This window comes from Acipenser ruthenus, chromosome 11 (genome assembly GCF_902713425.1).
Source record: "Acipenser ruthenus chromosome 11, fAciRut3.2 maternal haplotype, whole genome shotgun sequence".
In the NCBI taxonomy this organism is placed as follows: domain Eukaryota; kingdom Metazoa; phylum Chordata; class Actinopteri; order Acipenseriformes; family Acipenseridae; genus Acipenser; species Acipenser ruthenus.
In genome coordinates this window covers 918093-940752 of record NC_081199.1, presented here as the reverse complement: position 1 = coordinate 940752, position 22660 = coordinate 918093, and the positions used below count along the sequence as shown (strand labels likewise).

Sequence of the window (22660 nt, the reverse complement as noted above, 5' to 3'; positions counted from 1 at the left end):
CATTCTGGATAACACGCCCCTTGTCAAGGGGGCGGGAGTAAAGGAGCCAGTCCGAACCCTTGCCCCACAGCCAATGAGAACGCACGTTACTGGAACGTTGATAAACAAGCTGCTCGCTTGTGTGTTTTCATTTGCATTCACCAGCGAAGAGCTTGTTATTATAACTGTGAGTAAAAAAAAAAAAAAACTTTCATATACATCAAGAGAAACGCTGTGGTGCACACATGCGCTGCAATCCGGGAGCGAGGTGCGTGTGTAGCTGTGTAGTATTGTGCAATTATACGACAGGCTGTAGTGTCATAACCATACGCTCGCTTTGCGTTATGATTTTATACTCGAAGCCGGAGGGATTGTCACTAGCATGTGTTCAAGATGTCTGATTGAGTTGGCAAACAATCTCCCGTGAGCACGGTACGTGTTTAAGACGGAATGTGTTGGGATGAAATAATGTGTTTTGGACCGAGTGGAAGACATCTGTGGATGATTATCAACTGTCTCCCACAATCTTTACTGAAAAGTGTCCCTAAACAGACTTGAGTCACTGTGAGTGTGACCTTGGCATCCGTACTCGCAAATATCAGTCATTCATCTTGTTAGGGCATCAGTAAAAACAGTGTACCTGCACAAAACATTTCTGACTGCAGCTGCCACACTATAACTTAAACAAAGACAACCTAGAAAGAGTGGAGTGCCACCAAAAACGGAGGAAACATCAATACATTACATGCAAGGCTTTTTATATAAGTAAAAGCGTTTCAGTGCTAGCACCGTTTAATTAAAAGAGTAACATTTGTGTTGAATGGAGATGTTCACGGGTTAGATCTGTTCAATAGACCGATGATTTACTTTTTGTTTTGTTGCATTGCGTCTTATTTATAGATTTGTTTTTCTTTCTTTTAACTAAAGAACAGGTTGACATTTTTAACGTCTTATTTGTTCAGTTTTAACATCGCGTTAGAATTGGACGCGATGTTAAAATTTGACGCGTTAGAATTGGATAGTCATGTCGGCGGCAGTCGGTGCCTGTGGGTTCACACGCCCTTGGTGATCAGCGGTCTTCTGTGTGAACGCCCAATTAAACACTGACTCTCAAAGCGAGGTCAAGTGTAATACCTTCATGTAAAGCAATAGGGGAAACAGTCCAATGAACCTTTCAGTCAATGTAATCAAGGTCTGCTCTTCATAAGTGGCACTGGACTTGACATGGCAGAGGTGTCAGTATAATGTGAGAAGCATAGAGCACTGTGCTTTGGAAGGGGTCATATACATTGGACAAGGACGTGTAATATTTTCTTTTTTAAATTCTATTATAATTCCTACTAGCAGTACACTCTTTCAGTGGCACAGTAGAATCATACGGTAACTGTCTGGATAGTGTCAGAGTGATGCTTGTGTCACGCGGAACACGGCTGCTAAACTGGCCATTGGAGACTATAAACAAACTGGGGTGTAAACTTCTGAGTGCACAGAAGGGTCAATATGTGAGAGTGGTGTAAAAAGACATCAGAAGATGACTCTGGCATTTACAGAAATATAAATGGTAGACCCTGCAGCTTTGAGTGTGTTTTTGTTGTTTGTGCTGGATAGAGTTGGGCTGTTTTTTCCACCAGTGCAATGCAGAGTACAGTATGTTTTAAAACTGCTGAGCTCAGAGTGAAAGAGCTGATAAAACGAGTCTATTATGCACAACCTCCTGTACCACACAGGGTTTCTGTCTAGAAGCCCATTGTAGACAAAGAGCAAAGTTGAGCAGCTGACACAGATTCTGATACTGCTTGCCACACACTAGGAGTTTAGCTTTTTTATGTTGAAATACTTAAACTGCAGCCTGGTACCCCCCTGTAGTACACATGATCTGATAGCAGCTAGACCATTGGAGTGAATTTCACAACTGAGACGCAAAATACCAGCAAGCTTTAGTAACTTTTCATCTGTCTATAGTGCTGTCTTTGAGGTATCTAATAACGGGTTCCTCATTGAAGGATAAAATACAAGCAAAGAAGTCAGATATCTTCAACAGAACTGAAGGGAGACGACCAGAGATCATTGCTAGTAGGAGGTAAGAAACTGGGGCTAGTTCCACAAAGCAGTTCTAGGTACTGTAGCAGTCTGCAAATCCAATTCACTTCCATTAAAACAAAATGAAACAAAAGACCACATTGATCCTTTGATCATGTAGCCTTGCTGAGTGGATTTCTACTAAACTGTATCCTTCTATCTTAAAATATTGTTTTTTAAAACGGGTACAAAGTAAGGCAGCTTGAGGTGCAGTTACAAAGCCGCGACCCTGAGAGATGCATGCTGTCGGATAGGAGGAGTTTTACACACAGGGTTTTAATTGATTCCTTTCCTTTTATTAATTCATTTACAGCCTGGGATGCAGCGAAGCTTCAGCAGACGAAAGCAGTTTGCTTTAGTGGGGCCATTCATTTTGAATTCAGCTTAGGAGAGACTAAGTGCATGGGGTCTGATATCGGAGGTGATAAGGTACAGTGGCTGTAGTAATCTTCACACTGCCGTTTGATCCATCACCGAGGTCTCCCCTTCCTTTCGTCACGTCGTCAGTACATTTACACACAGTTCTGTCATCTCTCTTTGATATTCTAATTACAATCACCTTGTGATCGAGATTATCAGCCACAGCCGCCAAGGTGAGTAACACTTGTGAAACCAGTACAAGACGTTATGTGCTGTGCTGTGTTAAAGGGGAGCTCATCCAAGGGTTTCACATGAGTTTTCCTGCCTCTTATTAACAATGGTCTTCGTTTTGAAGAATTTTTGGTTCTTTGCTTGATTTTATAATTCAGTTTGGATATGCAGATAATTGAAGGACAACGTCATGCAAGTTTCTGAGTTTCATGGTCAGGTCACTTCCTGTAGGTGTGCTATAATCGGGCTGTGTAACCTTTCACACAGGAAATACTTTTAAATTGAAGTATAAAAAAGTATACAACCAAAAGAAAATTGGGGGACGGGGACGGGGGACGGTGGACGGGTGACGGGGGACGGGGGACGGGGGGGGGTGGTAATGATGATAATGCTGCTAAAGCAAATATGAGGCAACAAGAAGATTAAAAAAGGCTTGCTTGGCACTGTTTTAATCTGAAAAAGCCCTACCTACTTACAGTACCCAATGAATGCATGACCAAGCTCCCAGTGTTTTCTTTCTTTTTTCAGTCAAACTATTTAGTCACTTAATAGATTTAAGAGATTTGAATTCCAGATTGTCCAGAGTACAGTAGCACGCACGCCAGCACTGGAACTGCAGTCCAAGCGGAGCTCTGTGAAGCATGCTGTGCATTTCTGGACTTGGAAGAGAATCGCAGTAGAAAGTGGGGGACAGGCAAAGAACCTTTTAGTGGAATACAACATGATTGGTCTGACCTTTGTTCTCAGAATTTCAACAGGGTTTCAGTTTAATCTTGTGATAGACTTCAGTGTTCTAGAATGCAGTTCATTTACTACAGGGATAAGGCCGGAAGCTGTGGGGTTATTGCCTTTAAGATGTTGGGCCAAATATTCAACTGTGGTCAATTACAGACATTTACTATGGAAGGGACAACTGGGATTTGCCCATAGGGCACAATATAGGCCGGATTTGCAGAGAGAATTAATAATTGATAATCAGAGGTGAAAAAAAAAGATTGAAGTGCTTGAAGTAGACATGCAAGAGATGATTTCAGTGCTGTTGTACAGTGCTGGCACACTGGATGACCTTACAGGGATTGATTGCTTATGGGTTGTTTTAGGTTGTGTTGCATATTATTGGGTGGACAGAATTAGTTCCTAGAAAAATGACAGTTTGGAATTCAGACAAGTTCTTTGGAATTGGAATGTAGAACAGGAATTGACCCTGACTGTAGTATAGTATAGGGAATACTGTATATTGTTGAGTGAGATGCCATAAACAATTCTGAACATACACATTTGTGATGGCAAATCCTTTGTTGTTTTTTTTTACTGCTTCTGTATTTAATTCAATCTCATGGGCTCGAGAGGAGCTGAATTGCTTACTGTTGCTCTGGCTTTTCCACTTGATAATATAGAATAAGTGATGCGGGCTGCTGTGTGCATTTACTGCGTCAGACCATATCAGATTTCCTCTAATTAAACCAATACATCCCACACTTGTCACGGTATCATTTTAATTGCTGTATATTATTTAATGCAATGGAAATAAACTTGTGTTTTAACGTTTAGAGTGCATTGAATCAAGTAACATTTTCATGGCCCCCTAATAGAGTCCGCTGGGTTTTGACAGGCAGACTCAGTATTAAACTGTGCCCATGTCTGCACTCTCAAATATATGAGTTTAATTTGGTCAGTGCCAGTGGGCTAAGGGAGATGCAGCTGCAGTTCATTTATACCTGTTGACAAAACCCGCTGGTCCGTGTGGGTCAGTTGTAATTCTTCCACATAAAATGTGCTCCCCAGTTCTTAACAAGGCTGGCAGTGTCTGCAGCAGCACAGCAGTGGAAGACGGTGCCTGTGTTTGTAATAATATCAGCCCCTCCTCATGTTACCAGCAGGGTCCCGAAGCCCGACTGGGATCGAGAGCTTCATGGATCTGGGGGTGGTCCTAACCCTGTTTTCTTTTCTTTGCAGACCCCTCCAGCATGACCTTGCAGTGACTCTGTTACTGAGATCTGAAGCTCTCCATTCCAGCGACCCCCCATGTGTATCATCTTCTTTAAGTTCGATCCCCGCCCTGCATCAAAAAATGCGTACAGGTACAGTACTATGAAGCTGTAATAATGGAGGATGCTGTTATTTTGCTTGCTTTTCTGGCCCTGATATGACCATAGCTCTGTGCTGATTTGCTAAAACAATAGTGCTCTCCAGCTCCATGGTAACGGGCACTGAGCAGATCATTCGTGTCAAGTGCATCACGTCACAAAAACAAAAGTATAAATGGCGACAAAAATGCTGCATTTGCATTAGTGGTGCATCGGGCTAACCTGCATTCTGGGACTTGTCGAGTTACTGGTCAGTGTTGCCAAACGCCATTGAAATCAAAAGCATCCAGACATCATTGTTGCAGCAAGCTGAAAAGCTCTGCATTCCTTAAAACAAATTCGATTTCAGGGAACAAACAAAATAATAATAATAATGAAAACGTAACTGTGCAAGTGGCAAGGGCTGAGAAGTGTAGGCAGTGAAGGTCAGAGCTGCACTGTTCCTGCTTCTCAATGGTCATATTCATGGGGGCTGTGTTAATAAGGCTTTTCCTGTCACGGGCAAGATTATGAGGCTCATTTTCCTAACCTTTCCCACAGTTGAATGCGAGTCTCTTTGGAAGCTCTATATAGAGCCTGCATATCTTGACAATGTAATGAGCACTGCTGATTTCATAACTGTGATTAGTTTCTGTATGCCGTATATCTTTAAAGCTGTATTCTCAACCGTATTCAGCTTCGCTCTGCAGTATTCACATTTCAGAGGTATTTATTTCACCAGGACAGAGCCCTTGGGATATGCGTCTCAAAGGGGGCCTGGCAGGAAAAGACGGCAATAGCATTCTAATATCATTTCAATCTCCCCAGGTTCTTGGTGTCTGTTTACAACGTTTGAGGGGTCCTCAGAGTGGGGTCGTGGAAAGGTGTGGGGTAGAGGGGTACATTTCCACTCCATTTCTCTTTAAAGCGCTGTCGAGCACATTTCATTAGCTGGTGATTTTCAAGGTGCACCCATCCACAGTGCTCGTGTTCTTGTCCATGAATCATCTGAGGCTTGACCTGCACAATCTCAAGATCTCAATGCGACTGGGAGACCTTTCCACACTCCTGCCACAGGAATGTATTCTGCACCCAGGCCTGGGAATCCGATATGAAGGCTAAAGCCGTAATGCTGCAGTGAATCATCACATGGCAGTCCTGTTTGTACCTGTCAGTGTGTGGGGATATATGCACCGCAGAGTCGGCGTGCTTGTTTGAATTTGTATTTGACTGACCCTGTGTTAAGTGGTTTAATTGTGTTATTAAATTGTTTTTTTTTTTTGATTCGTTCATTTCCTTTACATGCTGGGGAATGTGTGCTGTCAACAGCAGCAGAGTTCATTCCAATCAGTGACAAGCGTGCAGTAAGATCGGGGAGGCGCACTGTATTGGTGTCAATTGCTCATTAGTAGCCCTTGCTTTAATAACACGGTAGTGGCAGCTGCTTTAGCCTTTCCGTCGGTCAGCGTCGTGACTGTCACACTACATGCTGTAAGTGACAGCTCTGCAGAACACAAAGAACTTGTATCATGAACACAGTCACCCTACATGATTGAAAATTGTGTATCTTATAAGATGTGTGGTACATGTACTGTACATTCAAAACCATGAACTGTAACAGAAGCAATAGATCCTAAATACAAATGTTTAAAATGGTTCTCGTTTTTTATATTTTAAGATCCCTGGAGTTGGAAATCTAACTGGAAGTACTTCTCCCTTGGCTAGTATCTACGTTGTCAGGACTGAACGAGGGCCATCCTTCTGAAAATAATACAGATGATATGATTTCCATACAGTCCAGTTGATTGTACACTACACTCAAATATTGATATTGTACATTACACTCCTGATATGTGTTTACTAGATAGGTTAGCATTCCCCAAAGGAAGGTAGTTTTAACTGTTGGGACACAAACCCGCCACCTCCTTCCAGTACTCAGCCAGCCCCATTGCAGGCTCTGCAGCACTGTTATAAGGACGTCTCGTATTGGGTATAAAATGGAGCAAATGCAAGTCTTCTCAAGGCTGCGTCAGCTTCAAGTTGGCACACAAAAGGCCTTTATTATGAGTCCTGTGAGAAAGATTAGATAGACAACGTGGCTAAAAATTCAGAACACAGAAATCAGAAAGTGTAACGAGAATGATTTAGTAAAAGGTCCCTCTCGCTGTTAAATTTTTTTTTTTTTTTTTTTTTTACAGCTTTAAGACCGTCGTTTATTTGTTCAGCCTTTGGGAGAAAAGGAGGGTGATGAGCTATGAAATTTGTTTTTATTAGGATTTTTATTTTTTTGTTTGTTTCTTGTTTTGTCTTTCAGGCTCATCTTGGCAGCCAATAGAGATGAATTCTATCACAGGCCATCCAAGATAGCAGATTTCTGGGGGAATGGCAATGAGATCCTCAGTGGTAAGGGCATGTCTGATCCTTAGAAATGCACTGGTAATGAAATGTGGGTATATATATCATCCTCCTGCTCACATATGTAACTGAGATGGATTTACCAGTGAGAAGGAGGATGATGGGAAATGTAGTTCTGAGAGGTCCATGCGGGTACATGTGAAGCCATCTTGAGGCAGGGAATGCAATTTAAAAGTTTAAAAAAAGTGGTCAAATGTAAAAAAAAAATAATAATAATTAAAACAGTACACACACGTTATGTAAACAGTTGTAGCAACACACGGGAACATGTGACACAATAAAATAAAAAGGTCCTTACGTACCCTTTAACCCTGGCTCTTGTCCGTACCGCGTGATGTTAAACACAAGTGTGTAATGTTCTGAATTCTTGGTGGTTTATTGTGATGTAGAGAAGTATCAAGGTTTTCCTTATTTCACAGACGCGTTGGGGTGTAAAAGCACCAGGAGTTACTCCACACTTGTACACTGTAGTGGAGGTGCTGGCTGCTTCTTGTTTGACAGCATGCTGTAGTAGTTTTTATTTTTTTTTACTATAGGGTCAGATACAGCTCTGGTCTGCCACTCACAACTGCTATCGACAGAGGATGTTTTATATGGAGCACCTCTTGAGAGACATGATTAGTGATGTCCCTTGTTCATTTTGCATTGTGAAGTTATTATCTGCAACATTTTGATATAAACCTCCAAACCACGCAATTCAGTTTTTCTGTGTCATTTTTTTGCTGGATGCTTTGAATATATCCAGTGGCATGGTAAATTACAATCTCATTGTTGACAGAGTGGCTGAACTGAATCTGAGCTGTTTTAGTACTGCATTGTTTTTTTTTTTTGGTGAAATCAGTGCTTTCCAGGCCATGGGGTGCAGGTTACCGCTGAGACCACAGAGTAGAAAGAAATAAAGAAAGACATCTTCCCTTTTTCATTACTGCTGACCATCGATCAGACAGCTCTTCATTGAAGGGATGTTTCTGAGGCCAGCTGCAGTAAATGAACTCTAATTGACTGATTGTTTTGCACTGGTTCTCAATCATATTAAATACAGGAATCGATTGTCCTTTGCTCCCTATTTATAAGAAACACACAGGTGCTAATTGTTCTTCATCAATAGTTGATTTTTTTTTTTTTTGTGAAAAGTTGTCTTTAATGCATTGATGGCCAAGTTTATTGCCAAAGGCAAGGATAGATCACTCCTTGTGCGACTGTGGGACGAGTGGAGGGGATCTCATGTGTATAGAAATAGTACAGAACTGGATGTGCAGTTCTAGCTCTGAGCCCAGGCCTGTAATGTCCTTTCCCATCTTGGTGAATCGTACTCTGTAAAGACATTGGCTCCAGAAATAGCAGTCCTGTTATGAGGATCAAGCAGCAGGAGGACCGCTAGGAACAGAGCCCCCTTTTGTCGACTGATTGCAGCTGAACTGAAGTCATTTATACGTGGCGGTGGAGCTTCCAGTCCATTTCTTGTGAACAGTGACACAGTGTGCCAGACTCGCTGAGCATTCAGTTAAAAACATGCTTCTGCAATCATGTTGCCTTTGGTCAACCAGGAGAGGGTCAGCGAACATGTGACTCACAGTGATGTTTCCCAGCGTACATTTTTTTTCTTTTGTGACATGTTTATTTGTTAACTTTAGGAGCGTACCGTATTAGCACTCAGAGATGACAGAGACCCGCACTACTGCTGCTTCTGCACAGAGTCAATGCGTTGTGATGTTTTGATTTATTTTTAGTGCAGGCGCAGAGAGTGAAGGCTGCTTCTGTGAACCTTGCGTTACTGCTCGCCCTCAGGGCTGGGAGATCATCTTGTCTCTTTGTTTTGCTGCTGTGTTTCTGCTTCAGGAGAGGCAAGATGTGTTTTTCAGGTGCTCCAGGAACCACAAGCCCCCTCAGCACTCCACATTGCATAGCTTTGAGTTTATTAGAAAGGTTTAGAGATTGCATTCCCCTTGTTTCTCCCCTTGTCAGAAAGCTCTGATCACCGAACAGTCTGAGAGAGAGGCACGCATCAAAGAAGGGGAGTGTAGCGCCCACTGCAGATTCACTAGAAGATAAACTCTCTTTTTTCTGTTTTGTAGTCGGTTGGCTATATTTTAGTCATAGACACCTAGTGAACCATAAAAACTGACTACATGCACTCACTGGACACACACACACACACACACACACTATTTATTTGTTTTAATGAGGATACAGGCTTGCAGTATTTTGACCGGTCTGTACATGGGCTTGTACATTCATAATGTACATGTGAATAACCTGACCCATCCGTCCAGTAACTTGTGAAAGCAGGAATGCTCTTGTAAAGGCAGATGGAAGCAGTAAAGCCACATATTATCCCCCCTGCAGGGCTGGACATGGAGGAGGGGAAGGAAGGAGGGACCTGGCTGGGAATCAGTAAGCGAGGGAAGCTCGCTGCTCTAACAAACTATCTAGAACCCAAGATCAACACTGACGCCCAGGGGAGAGGTAAGAACCGCCACTCGGCTGCTTCTCCAGCTTGCCCAAAACCAGAGTTCAGAAGCCACAGCCATAGATCAGCCGAGTTGTGTTTCATCTAGTCTGTATTCCCAGCAATAGGAAGCTCAATTCAGAATTGGGGTTTACTAGATGGTGCTGACGGCACTAATATAAAGACACTTCAGCTGGTCTAGCACCCTAATCACAGACTTCATGCAGGATTTCAGTAATTCAACAGGGACCAGTCAGAGTGACTGCAGACGTCATACAAAGATAAAGAGAGCCTAATAAATGACTAGAATAAAGTCCATTGAGGATCCTTACCCTTTGAGTAAACTCGCTCTGAACCTGCAAACAACATGTTTTTAATGTGGCTGGGCAGTACAGCATGGCAACAATACAGCCTGTCTTACCCACATTCCCCGTCACTCTGCAGACCACATTAAATTACAAGGTCAGAGGCTCATTTGAATGGTTTTCCCCTGTTGCCTCTGTCTGAAAAGCGAATTAAACGCACTTCTGTTTCAAACCCCTACTGTGTCTGTATTTGCTGCCTGCAAACAGATGCTCGACTGCATCTCGCTGGCAGCCGTTCTTCAGCTGCGTCTCACAGATATGAAACGCCCTGAAGCAACATGCCTTTCTGGAGGTACGTGATGGCAGCATGTTTTAAAAGGCAAGTGTGCAGATATTTGCTTTCTAGCCTCGCGGGAGTGCAGGCCCTTTGTCAATGATAAGTAACTTGGAAACCTGTTGGCTGGTTGCCAGCAGTTATAGCCAACAAGAAAAAGTAAAAGAGAAACACGTTTTAGTGCAAGCAAAAGGATGTCAATGGCTTAGGAATGATCACAGTGTTTAAAACAATATGAGCAGGTAATGTTTTCTCCTAATGGGCTTAGTGCTTTAGTTAGGCTGCTTACAGAGCTGATCGGAGGACCTGGGGAGAAAGGGTATACGAGCAAGCATACAATTATCTGTAAATAGCATAACCATAACATTTAAATATTGCAGTTTTTCCTTTTGATAAAAAGTCTAATGCAAGCTGCTATTTTGTGCTTGTGTGTTTACCAGCCCCCAGCCTCGCTCAGAATGTTGTGCTGAGTTTCTGTTACCCTGCTTTTACACGTGTGGATGTGCAGTGGCAGAGTAACTACGTGCAGCTGAAATGACCAGCTTGCCCTAAGCTGACCTACCCCAGACACTTGGGGAGGTGAACATCTGGCTGTACCCAGCGAAAGCTGACCAGTATGATTTAAGTAGAGGTGTGGCCTTCACACGTTGAAAGCCTTTCAGTGGCTCTTCCTTCCATGGTGGGAGTAAGTCAGCCTTGCTGGCCTCACATGTTAAAGGAGGTGTGGGTTCACAGCTGGATAAACTCAGGGGCGGCTGGTAGCTTTGGCGTGAGTCCATGCTCTGTGCTTCTCATGCTTCATGAAGTTCTAAGGCCAGGCTAGGAGGGAGAGGTCAGTCTCTTGTGTGACTGGCCATACATAAGCCACTGTTTTCAACAGGAAAGCTGCCATGCACTCATTTCCTGCTCCGTTGTGATTAATTCCTTTTAATTGACTCCTCCAATGTTCTGTGAAGACTGGTTTTGTGTTGGTGAAAGCAGCCTGGCTCGTAAAACCTTTTGCTTTAAATAATAATAATAATAATAATAATATTTGAATGTATTTATTTATTTTTTACCTAGGCAGTCTGGTTTCAAACTTCCTGACTGAGAGCCTGGACAGCTTCTCTTACCTGAAGAAAGTCTCTTCTGAAGGGCACTTGTACAATGGCTTTAACTTGATAACAGCAGATTTCAAGTGAGTATTCCCTAAATGTGAATGAATGCCAAGGTCTTGATTCCACTCCCAGCACAGCCTCTTTAGCCCAAGTTCAGCAGGCAATGGGGGTTTATTGTTTGTTTGTTTGTTGGACGCAGAGGTCGTGGGGCTGCTTGCCCTAACCCCTGTGGACGACGTTTTGAAATAAAAAGAACTTCTAAAAATGCGCTTATCAGAGTGTTTACAGCACAGAAGGACATGCGTTTCAAGGGAGGCATTGGCATGAGGAAAAAGCAATTTGTATTCCTCTGTGAAGGTGATGTACATCTCCACGACACGACTCCATTTACTGCTGATAGCGCTCCATTGCTCTGTGACTGCTGGGCGCTTCATGCATTACAGAGAAGATGCATGCATTCTGACAGAGAGGAGCGGATTGGGAGGGAGAACAATGGCGATTGTCATTGCAATTTATTTGTTTATCTTTTTAATAAATGGCCCTCATTATAGAGCTTCTTACCTGCCTGGATAGTGTTAGGCTTTGTTATTATCTGCCCCCTATTTTACTGCATTTAATCCTGTACCTCAGAATATTGTAATCTCCCAAGTGTTTAATCTGTTGTATTTTGTACTTAATCATATCCTGATGTAACTATCACTACTTAATCATATCCTGATGTAACTTTCACTATTATCTGCTGTATTATTGAATTGTGGTTTGTCACACTTGAGAATTATTGTATTTCTTGTTCTTATTGTATGACTTATATTGTAACACTTGAATGTATTTGTATTTGCTTGCGATTGTAAGTCGCCCTGGATAAGGGCGTCTGCTAAGAAATAAATAATAATAATAATAATAATTACAAGAAGCTTTTTTTTTTTAAATCAATAGTTTCATCTTGCCAGCAGATGAGATCATATTTTTTGCGTGTCCTTAACTTTGAGTGGACTTTGATTTATGACTGGGGATTATATCTCAAAGTCAGGCTGCACAACTTGTCTACCAGGAGAAGCATAGTGGAAAGAAAAATGAAAGTGTGTTGCTTGCAATCAGATACTAATCATGCCTGTGCTCAGTGTTGTTAAACAGCAGAGATGTGTATAGCTGCTTCTTTAAACATTGTCCCTTGTTGTAAGGCCCTTGGGGTAGTGCCAGTAGTAGAATTACATGGCAGATAGTTACGATGGTGCATTAGCATCTACTGGCAAGCATGCGGTATGATCTGCTAGCATCCAGTGACAAACCCACTTTTAAAGCACTTGAATCAGCTGGCACGAGTGTACCCCTGTGTGATGCACTAGTCCAGTTGGCAGGCATACACTTAATGCACTTGAATCAATGTCGTATACGTACAGTCCACTCAATTCCTTTAACACAAGCGGATGACCTATAGTGTACTGTGCTGGAATGCCCTGCTGGCACTGATCTAGTGGGAAACACAGCCGTTTTGAAGCTGTCAGCATGCGTTTCCGAGGAGCCCAGCGTTATAAACAGTGTTGTATTTCCAGCACGTCAGTAATCGCTGCTTATGCAAGCTATGAAGGGGTATTTCGAAACCTGATGGGCATCTCTCTGAAAGGACAAGTTGACTGAACTGCGTCGGAGGGACCTTTGGGGGGGAGAGTGCAGAGTCCCTCCAGGGTCCAAGGCAGTTGAGCTGGGGGAAGCTAACGCAGCCCGCCCTGCATGTTCTCTCTTTGTACCTTCTCTGGAAGTGTTTCAGTAGGCTAGATGCAAGATGAAATTGGGGTTGGCAGCTACAGTCTTTTTGGTGTTGGCAGCGTTTACAATAAATCATTATTTAATGGCTGGCTAAATGTCCTGCTTTTTTTTTCCTCTAAGTAATGTAAAGTCACTGAAGGGAAATAGGAAAAAAGATTAACCGACAGCACTCTGAAGAAGTGGCCTGGCTGGCAGGAGTAACTAATAAAACGCAGTGAAGCTACAGTACAGCAGCATCCGCGCTGTTGAGGAGCCTGCATTGACAGGGTCCTGTCTCAGCTGTATAATCACCCTGTTGAGGAGCCTGCATTGACAGGGTCCTGTCTCAGCTGTATAATCACGCTGTTGAGGAGCCTGCATTGACAGGGTCCTGTCTCAGCTGTATAATCACGCTGTTGAGGAGCCTGCATTGACAGGGTAATGTCTCAGCTGTATAATCATGCTGTTGAGGAGCCTGCATTGACAGGGTCCTGTCTCAGCTGTATAATCACGCTGTTGAGGAGCCTGCATTGACAGGGTCCTGTCTCAGCTGTATAATCACGCTGTTGAGGAGCCTGCATTGACAGGGTCCTGTCTCAGCTGTATAATCACGCTGTTGAGGAGCCTGCATTGACAGGGTCCTGTCTCAGCTGTATAATCACGCTGTTGAGGAGCCTGCATTGACAGGGTCCTGTCTCAGCTGTATAATCACGCTGTTGAGGAGCCTGCATTGACAGGGTCCTGTCTCAGCTGTATAATCACGCTGTTGAGGAGCCTGCATTGACAGGGTCCTGTCTCAGCTGTATAATCACACTGTTGAGGAGCCTGCATTGACAGGGTCCTGTCTCAGCTGTATAATCACGCTGTTGAGGAGCCTGCATTGACAGGGTCCTGTCTCAGCTGTATAATCACACTGTTGAGGAGCCTGCATTGACAGGGTCCTGTCTCAGCTGTATAATCACGCTGTTGAGGAGCCTGCATTGACAGGGTCCTGTCTCAGCTGTATAATCATGCTGTTGAGGAGCCTGCATTGACAGGGTCCTGTCTCAGCTGTATAATCACGCTGTTGAGGAGCCTGCATTGACAGGGTCCTGTCTCAGCTGTATAATCACACTGTTGAGGAGCCTGCATTGACAGGGTCCTGTCTCAGCTGTATAATCACGCTGTTGAGGAGCCTGCATTGACAGGGTCCTGTCTCAGCTGTATAATCACACTGTTGAGGAGCCTGCATTGACAGGGTCCTGTCTCAGCTGTATAATCACGCTGTTGAGGAGCCTGCATTGACAGGGTCCTGTCTCAACTGTATAATCACGCTGTTGAGGAGCCTGCATTGACAGGGTCCTGTCTAAGCTGTATAATCACGCTGTTGAGGAGCCTGCATTGACAGGGTCCTGTCTCAGCTGTATAATCACGCTGTTGAGGAGCCTGCATTGACAGGGTCCTGTCTCAGCCTCTGGCACAAAGTGAATAAACAGTGGGGACACTTTTAAATGCCACATGTCAAGATTAAAATGCGCCGTCTTCAAGTCCCAACAAAGAAAAAACAACGCAAAGAATGGTGGTGGTGTTTATTTAGATTTTGGAAAAATTGGTCGGCAACATTTCACCCTTCCACTGAGCCAGTTTTGACTTTGATCAAACATTAGATGCTGTTCTCTAGGGTAGCTAATTGGTGGAGGTCAAACAGGCACAAATTCCTGAGTTGATTCCTGTGTGTATACATACATTTCATACCAGGAGGGTTTGTACCGTTCCTCGCTTGATAGTAAACCCTTTCGTGCGCCTGTCCTACATAGTGGAAACATTTTCACAAAATGGACTGGACAGCTTTCTTGTTGTGTGCGGCTATTGCTTATTTAGGAAAGCTTTTTAAAAAGACAAACCGCTTGGAGAAATTGAAGCTACATTGTAGCTGATTATTGTTTTCCATTGTATTTCTTTGTGCTCCGATAAAGCCCATGCCAGTGATTGCTGTGGCCTCTCCTATTGGAATTGGGATCCTGGAGGTCATGTAGTCTTCCTTGACCCAGTCCAACACAGACAGTTGCAGCTTTATCCTGGGCGGACGTGGCTAAGTGGCTCTTAGTCTGTCCCTTGATGGTGTTGTTCACCTTTCACCCCTGACTAATAACCTGGCTTTAGTGTTCCGTTGAAGCGAACAGCAAGCGGTAATGTCAGGTAATGAGAGTGTGTGATCGTGACTGTCGGGGCAGCTTGAGGCTTTGGAGCTGTCTTGTGTTGTTCCTTGCACTTTGTGTTTCTTAATGCACTAAAGAAATCACAATTGAGAAGAAAAAAATTATTTAAAATTATTATTATTATTATTATTATTATTATTATTATTATTATTATTATTTTACAGTTGTTCCAGCAAAATAAAAATAAAGTTTCCAGTAAATGTAATCCTTTAGTCCCTCGATGAGTTCACAGAGTTAAAATGTTGAATGGAGACACAGTAACAGTAAGGCTGTCCTCCGATCGTAAATAATGTGCTGTGGACCTTGCAGTAATGAAACAGGAGAGATATGGTGCAGAACGACCAGTTACACATTTATCTATCAGAGCCAAACAGTGATAACTTCTTCCAGCTATCAAAGGAAGCCGAGGCAACGCACATTACAGATCACGACACTGTGTGGACGAATGAATAATCACGCTGGAGCACAGAACTGCACGATCTCTTGTACAACATGGCCTGCATTCTCAGAGCTGTTTGCCCCAGATCGGCATTTTGTGCAGACATGAGAAACACACCCAGTAAAGTTCCCAAGCCTGGTATAAACAGCGAAGACTTTCCGCAGGGACTCGTCAGTTGTTTGCTCCTCGTTTTGGAATTGTAAGCATTGTGCTAGTGATGATTTGGAGTAAGCTGAGAGAATCAAGCCTCATTCAGTCATTAGTATTTGAAGGATTTGAAGTATTTGATCAGAAGCTGCTTGGTAGCATCCTTCTCCTAGGAGATGTTCACAGATTTTGTCTTTTTTGAAGCAGGCCGAAAGAAGATACATTTTGTTATTACGGAAACAGAGGAGGCCCAGAACCCATTTCCTTGAAACCAGGTTTGTGTCTTTATAAAATATTATGAGATGATTCAGCCACTTGTGTTTACATACGTATGTGTGTTTTTACCTGGCAGTCTGTAGTTTCAGCATTGTATCCACTGTATTTAACATGTAACAGTTATCTGTTCAGACCGTGTTTACTTAGAGATTAATAAATAAATGAGTTGCACATTTTTAAAGCGTGAAAAACTGAAGCCAAAGGGGTTACATGTATAACATTTGATCACTTGGTTGCCGGAGGAACATTGTACAGGGATGACCATTTGAAAACGAAGTAAAAAAAAAAAAAAAAGCAAGCAATATGCTCAGCACGGAGTATCAGAGGGATGCTTTTGGAGGCTGGGAGTTAAATGTCATGCCGCTGAGCCAGAAATATTTAATAAAAAATATAAACAGCAATACAGTTTTCAAAAACACAACTGGGGAAGTTTCAAGAAGAAAACAGTGATTTTTAAATTAAAGAAACCTGTGTGAAATACATTTCCCATGAGCTGGAACTGTTTGTGTGAATAGCATAGCCCAAAGTGAAGTTACAAACCAGTACAACTGCAAGAATACCACCATAAAAAACAATGCATCTGTAAGAAATGATATAATAGCTTAGGCCAGTTGAAATTACGCGGTGTGTAATTGTGTTGTGATGCCCCCCGCAGGTATTTATGGGCTCAGCAACTCTTTGCTGGAGACTCCGTGGAAGAAGCTCCAGCACGGCAAGCAGCTCTTCACCGAGGTGCTGTCCCGGAACCTGGCTCCTGACAGCCTGGTGCACGAGCTGCTGGACGTCATGAACAATCAGGAACCGTGAGTCTAGAACCCACGTCGGGTGCTGTTGATTTGGAACACTTGTGGGGCGATTTGAAGTTGATAAAGCGAACTTGCTGAAATGATTAATTATCTTTATAGGTGTGTAACAGCTTTGTATTGCTGTTCGTATATTTGAACTGTACAATCAAGCACTGGATGACTAACTCAGTCTCAAGCATTTTACTCTAAAACTGTGTCTGGCACTTCAGCGTCTGGTTTTCACAGAGACCAACTGGATTATTTAATGTTACCCTCGGAAGTGTGAAACCAGTTGCGCTGCAGCTGCCTGCTTTGAACTTCATGGACTTACTCATATCTTTACTTCGCTGTAGATGGTAAATGTTGATTATTATTTTATTTGCATTGTTTCTCAGACAATTACCAGCCCCGGAAATCGAGAAGCAGGGTCAGGATTATATCCGTCCGATTCTGAGCGAGTACAGTGCGGTGTGTGTGCGCTGCCAGGGCTACGGAACAAGGTGAGAGGTCGTTGTTCCTGCTTCATTTACAAGCAACCACGAATCCTGAACTCTGTATTAGTCTGGCCACCCTTATAAAAGTGTCCCCTAGTAAAAGCACAGCAAAGTGTAATAAAGCACAGTGAAAGCATGGTAAAGCATAGGCAAGCATTGTAAAGAATAGCGAGGTATGGTAAAGCATATTAATAAGAACCGCAAACCAGGGTAAACAGTGGTAAATGGGATGGGATGGGATGGGATGAGATGGTTTCCCCCGCTGTGTAGATCATTACAGTGGGTTATGGAATGGCACTGTGTTTTAACCCCTGTGTTCTGTCTCTTGCAGGACCAACACTATTATCCTCATCGATGGAACAGGGCACGTCTCTTTCACAGAGCGCACCATGCTGCACTCTGACGTGAACCAGTGGAAAACAAGCTCTTTCCAGTTCAGACTCCTCCATTAAGACCATGCTGTTGTCCTTTAGACTGGGGAACATTTATTTTCGTGTTTTTCAGAATGAAAATGAAAACTTGTTTCATTTAAAAAAAAAAAAAAAAAAAAACAGCTTTATGTCAAATAAACTCGCAGGATTTCAGATGATTTCTTTTGCATTGCCATCACACTGCAGTTCAAATCTACAGCATTAAGAGATATTAAGATTACCAAAGCAAGATGGGCTGAATGGCCTCCTCTCGTTTGTAAATTTTCTTTCTTAGAAGCAGCTTGGTACGTCAGCCAGACCAGTCGCTGGGTCTTTGTGTTGTGCTCCTCATCCTTCAGTAATAGGTGTTTCACAGGCTGGTTGCTGTAGTCAGTTGGTCACTTTACCAGTTCACAGCAAAACAATTAAACTTGGCATATGGAAGTACCAACAAGAGGGCAACAATAAACTTGGACTTCCACTATGGGAGGAATGCTTTGTAAAAGTGGCCCTGTATGTTTAGTGCTATACCTGCCTCCACAACACTCTTGACCTACTCTGAGATTCCGTACATGGGTGTGATGTGAAGTGCAGGTCACTGAAGATGATGTGGACTGTGTTCACAGCGGCAGTACTTTAAGAGTCTTGGAGAGGATGAATGGGGTGCGCGCTCCAGACCCGTGGTTCAACGTGGAGCCAAATGCATCCTGACGTTCTCGCAGCCTTCTGTTGAGCTTCTCGTTTCCCCTGCACTGCTCCTCTCACGACATCGGACATTTTAATCTGCGTTTACGCCTCTCCAGTCAAATGTTAACAAAGCACCCGTATGAAATGCTTCATGCTCATTGCAGTAGGTATTATTTCCAGGGGTCAGTCGCTTGAATAACTGATCCATCATCATTTTTCAATGTTCCCTTCTTTTCTCCCATTCGGAGGTTAAGTGCAGTTCTGACCTTCGCGCAGCTACAGCCTGATTCAGCATCTCTTATCACCCCTTCTTTAGATTAAAGATGAAACACATTCTGGAGCAGAGCTGAACAGTTTGCACTGCCTCAGCTGAAATGTAACAATAACAGAAGTTCATACCAGTCCTGGTGGCACTGCCCTTAGCATTCTTACACTCTTCCTTACAAATCACCTGCACACTTCCAATGGGAATTGCATTTTGTAGCATCTGTGAGCCAAGCCTGCATTCAAACCTCGCTGAATGACTAGGAAATTCATGTTTAATTTGTTTTCATATGCATTTTAATTTCCTTGAAATGAATGGCTGCGCACTGAAATTGCATCTGCAGTAATTGCTAGACTGCAGCCCTCTCATCACCCCAGCAGCACTGTAATATTGGAGCACAGCTCCTAATTCCCAGTCCTGTGCAGAGGTTCTGTGTGTGTGCGAGTAGCATTACTAAAACAAAACGGACGCAGCAGCGTTGTTTGTTGAAGTGTTCTTAACAAGTGTGTCGTACTGCTTTGGTCCAATTTACTCTGATCTCTTTCTAGTGGGTATGGACGCTGCTTGATCATTTCAAAGATCATGAAGTACTGTAAACAGCACCAGCTTTGCTTGAGCCTCTGTGTTTGCACTAAAAGCGCTATTGTGGAGTCACCCTTGTGCCATAGTTACAGGCAGGCGTATGGTTTTCTCTGCTGCTCAAAGCCCCACATCTCCTTGTTGTTTGTTTAACACAGACTGATCAGCCATTAGGGAACATTGTATCGTGTCGGAGCTCATTTCTCTTTTCAGATCTTAGCTGTGCATGCGTAATTGTGGTTCATGCTTAGTTTTAAATCATTGTTGTAAATACTGTGTAATATATATGTATATTTGTATACACCACAGTGGTGATAGATACACACTTCTCATGGAAAGGGTGATAAAATGTAGCTTTATCAAGTGATTTAGCCATACATAATTAACAAGAACTGCACCAGATGAGGACCATATTATATTGATTCGTTTAGTTTAATAATGATGATACATCTCTTTAATATTCTGGGATTGTAAAATAAAATCATTCATTTCACCCAGATTTCCTAAGGTATTGCACTAGTGCAAAGATTGCACCTTCTTGAATGGACACAGTACAGTACTAATAGACTCGGGATATGAATTGTGCAAGTTCTTCTTAATTACTACTTTTTGCTGAAGACAGCAGTGACGTTGATTGCAGGAATGCTTCTTGCTCTTTGGTTTTCTGGTTTTAACTTGTAAAGCTGTAGCCTGTTTATTCTGGGGGTTACCAGTGTTTACCAAGACACTGTGCAAGCCTAATGCTTCAGTGTGCACCTGATTGACTAGACTGCATATTACCTGTGTTGATGCTGTGAACTGGGAGAAGACGCATTGGATAATAGCATTACACTCTGTTTGATCACTGATTGCAGCTTGATGAAACAGTTAATCCTGGTGCTGAAGCTCCGATCTGCACAGTGTCTCCTCCAGTGATGTATTAATCCTGCTGTCTACCCAATGCAATCCTCTAGCAACAAAAACGAATTCAATTATGGCAGCTCCCCAAAAAGTTAATGCAAAGAGGTGATGAATTCTGATGTTTTAAAGACTGCATTCCATCAACTGACTGAAAAGTGATGGGAGAACTGGGCTTTGTGTTTTAGGATTTTAGGAGACTGCCCTCTGGTGTCAGTTTTTATTGCAGCAGCTTCTTGAGAACAATGCCTCTCACCTGCCACTGCTCATCCACCTGCATGATACCACTGAGCTCATAAGAGAGAAGAGTCACTTTTTCCGGTTCCACTGTGGGCGCTGCAAATGACACGTGTCCTTTTTTTAGATTAGAAAGTAAGAAAGGAACCTTGATGTGGGTATTGGTGTGCAGAAACATTTGCAAATGGTAAGGAAAGATTTGTATAGGAAGAAAAAGTTATTTAAGCCACTTTTAAAAGAAAGAGGTTTTATGAATCCCATTTTTTTTATAGACTTGAGGGATTCACAAAGTATTCAACCCACTACTAAATGTGATGCTTTTTTTTTTTAAGTAAAAAGAAAAACATACTGCTAATGCTACAGATAAAACAGGTTCTGTCTTAGCACTGTTAGTGCTCTGTGGGTTGGGGTGTCATGATTAGTGGCCAGTTCCCTTCTCCCTCCCTCCCTCCCTCCCAGAGTTGCAGGTTGGCAGGTTCAGGGGTCTGAGTACAGTACTTGTGGGTAAAAGTACAATATTTTTTTAAGCATTTATAGAAAACTGCCAATAGTTTTAACTGTGTTTTATATTCTTAATTGGTTTTCTATTCTGCATTTACAAAAGCTGTGGTGATTATTATTATTATTATTATTATTATTATTATTATTATTATTATTATTATATATTAACGAGAGTATGTAAAGTACAGGGTGTCGTGACTGTCTGTTGTTATCACTGCACCTGAAAGCACAATAATCTTAATAAAACATTCAGTTCTGTGTATGTCTGGTCATTTTATTCTTTCCCTGCTTCCTCTTGATCTATCCAGCAGCCTGGCAGCCACTGATTCACCAAGGATTGTTGAATCAGTCACTGTATAGCCCCTTCAGTCACTGTATAGCCTCTTCAGTTACTGTATAGCCCCTTCAGTCACTGTATAGCCCCTTCAGTCACTGTATAGCCCCTTCACTGTGCATATTTGTACCACATTATGTTTCCTATCTCTGTCTCTATGTTATAATACATCTATGGCTTTTTAAAAAGTTTTTGGCAGGGAACCTTCTCTAATTCTATAGAATTCACACAGACTGTTTTCAAACGCTGCACTCATTATGTGCATGAGAAACACATCGGCCTTTCAAAGTACATAATGCTCACCGTGTTATACACTCTTGAATAAATGTGGCCAAGGTCCAAACCAGCACAATAGATGTCTGGCTGTTGTTTTTTTCTTGTTTCTCCTATTGGAGTCTGAACAATTTGAAATCAAACTGACCCAGTCACCATGGTAACTGGGAGTTGAATCACTTTAAGGACTGTATCCAGCAGCTAATATTCTAAGGGAATAGGAAGGGAGGACGACCGCTCCTGTTTATGCTCTACACATTAGTGGTGGCTGGCACATATTAGTCAGATTGAATTAGGTTATGATTTCGGTTTTGCAGGTATGTGTTGCTCTGTCATGCTGTAAATGAATAAATACACTGAACCCAGTTGTGTTACGTTCGCCTCTGAGCTCATTAATCGCTGCAGAAGGCATGAGATGTGTTTGCAGTAATGGTAGGACTGACAGAGACCCTGTCAGCCCCTGTGTGTGAGACAGTGTGCAGGAATACATTCCCAGGATTTACTGCATGCTATGTAGTGCATTTAAAATACCGATTCAGCATTGTCAAGGTACAAGTTGGATATTGACTAGTGTCTAGCTGTGTTGGGTTATATAGGTTTTAGCTCTAATACAAAGTGTGCACCACTTTGGAAAACCATGCTGTCAATAGTGCAAAGCTTTCAAGAAACCACATGGATGCATAGAGGAGACCGCACTGCTCAGCCTTAAATGCATAGAGGAGACCGCACTGCTCAGCCTTAAATGCATAGAGGAGACCGCACTGCTCAGCCTTAAATGCATAGTGCAGACCGCACTGCTCAGCCTTAAATGCATAGAGGAGACCGCACTGCTCAGCCTTAAATGCATAGAGGAGACCGCACTGCTCTGCCTTAAATGCATAGAGGAGACCGCACTGCTCTGCCTTAAATGCATAGAGGAGACCGCACTGCTCTGCCTTAAATGCATAGAGGAGACCGCACTGCTCAGCCTTAAATGCATAGAGGAGACCGCACTGCTCTGCCTTAAATGCATAGAGGAGACCGCACTGCTCTGCCTTAAATGCATAGAGGAGACCGCACTGCTCAGCCTTAAATGCA

The 22660-nt window shown here is 42.8% G+C and overlaps 1 protein-coding gene across 5 annotated transcripts; it reads left to right on the top strand.

The window, feature by feature from the left end:
• The first annotated feature begins 40 nt into the window (after positions 1-40).
• LOC117426579 (transport and Golgi organization protein 2 homolog) lies at positions 41-21238 on the top strand. 5 transcript variants are annotated; one of them, XM_034925093.2, is made up of 9 exons: positions 41-166; positions 4606-4730; positions 7030-7118; positions 9477-9596; positions 11281-11395; positions 16053-16120; positions 16777-16924; positions 17302-17406; positions 17732-21238. In XM_034925093.2, exons 2-9 carry the CDS (start codon positions 4675-4677, stop codon positions 17850-17852), a joined length of 822 nt encoding a protein of 273 aa, XP_034780984.1. In that variant the 5' UTR covers positions 41-166; positions 4606-4674; the 3' UTR covers positions 17853-21238. The 5 variants fall into 5 exon arrangements, with proteins under 5 accessions (XP_034780984.1, XP_034780981.1, XP_034780982.1 ...); XM_034925090.2 differs by having other exon boundaries at positions 16050-16120; XM_034925091.2 differs by having other exon boundaries at positions 64-247; positions 16050-16120.
• The last annotated feature ends 1422 nt before the right edge of the window (positions 21239-22660 follow it).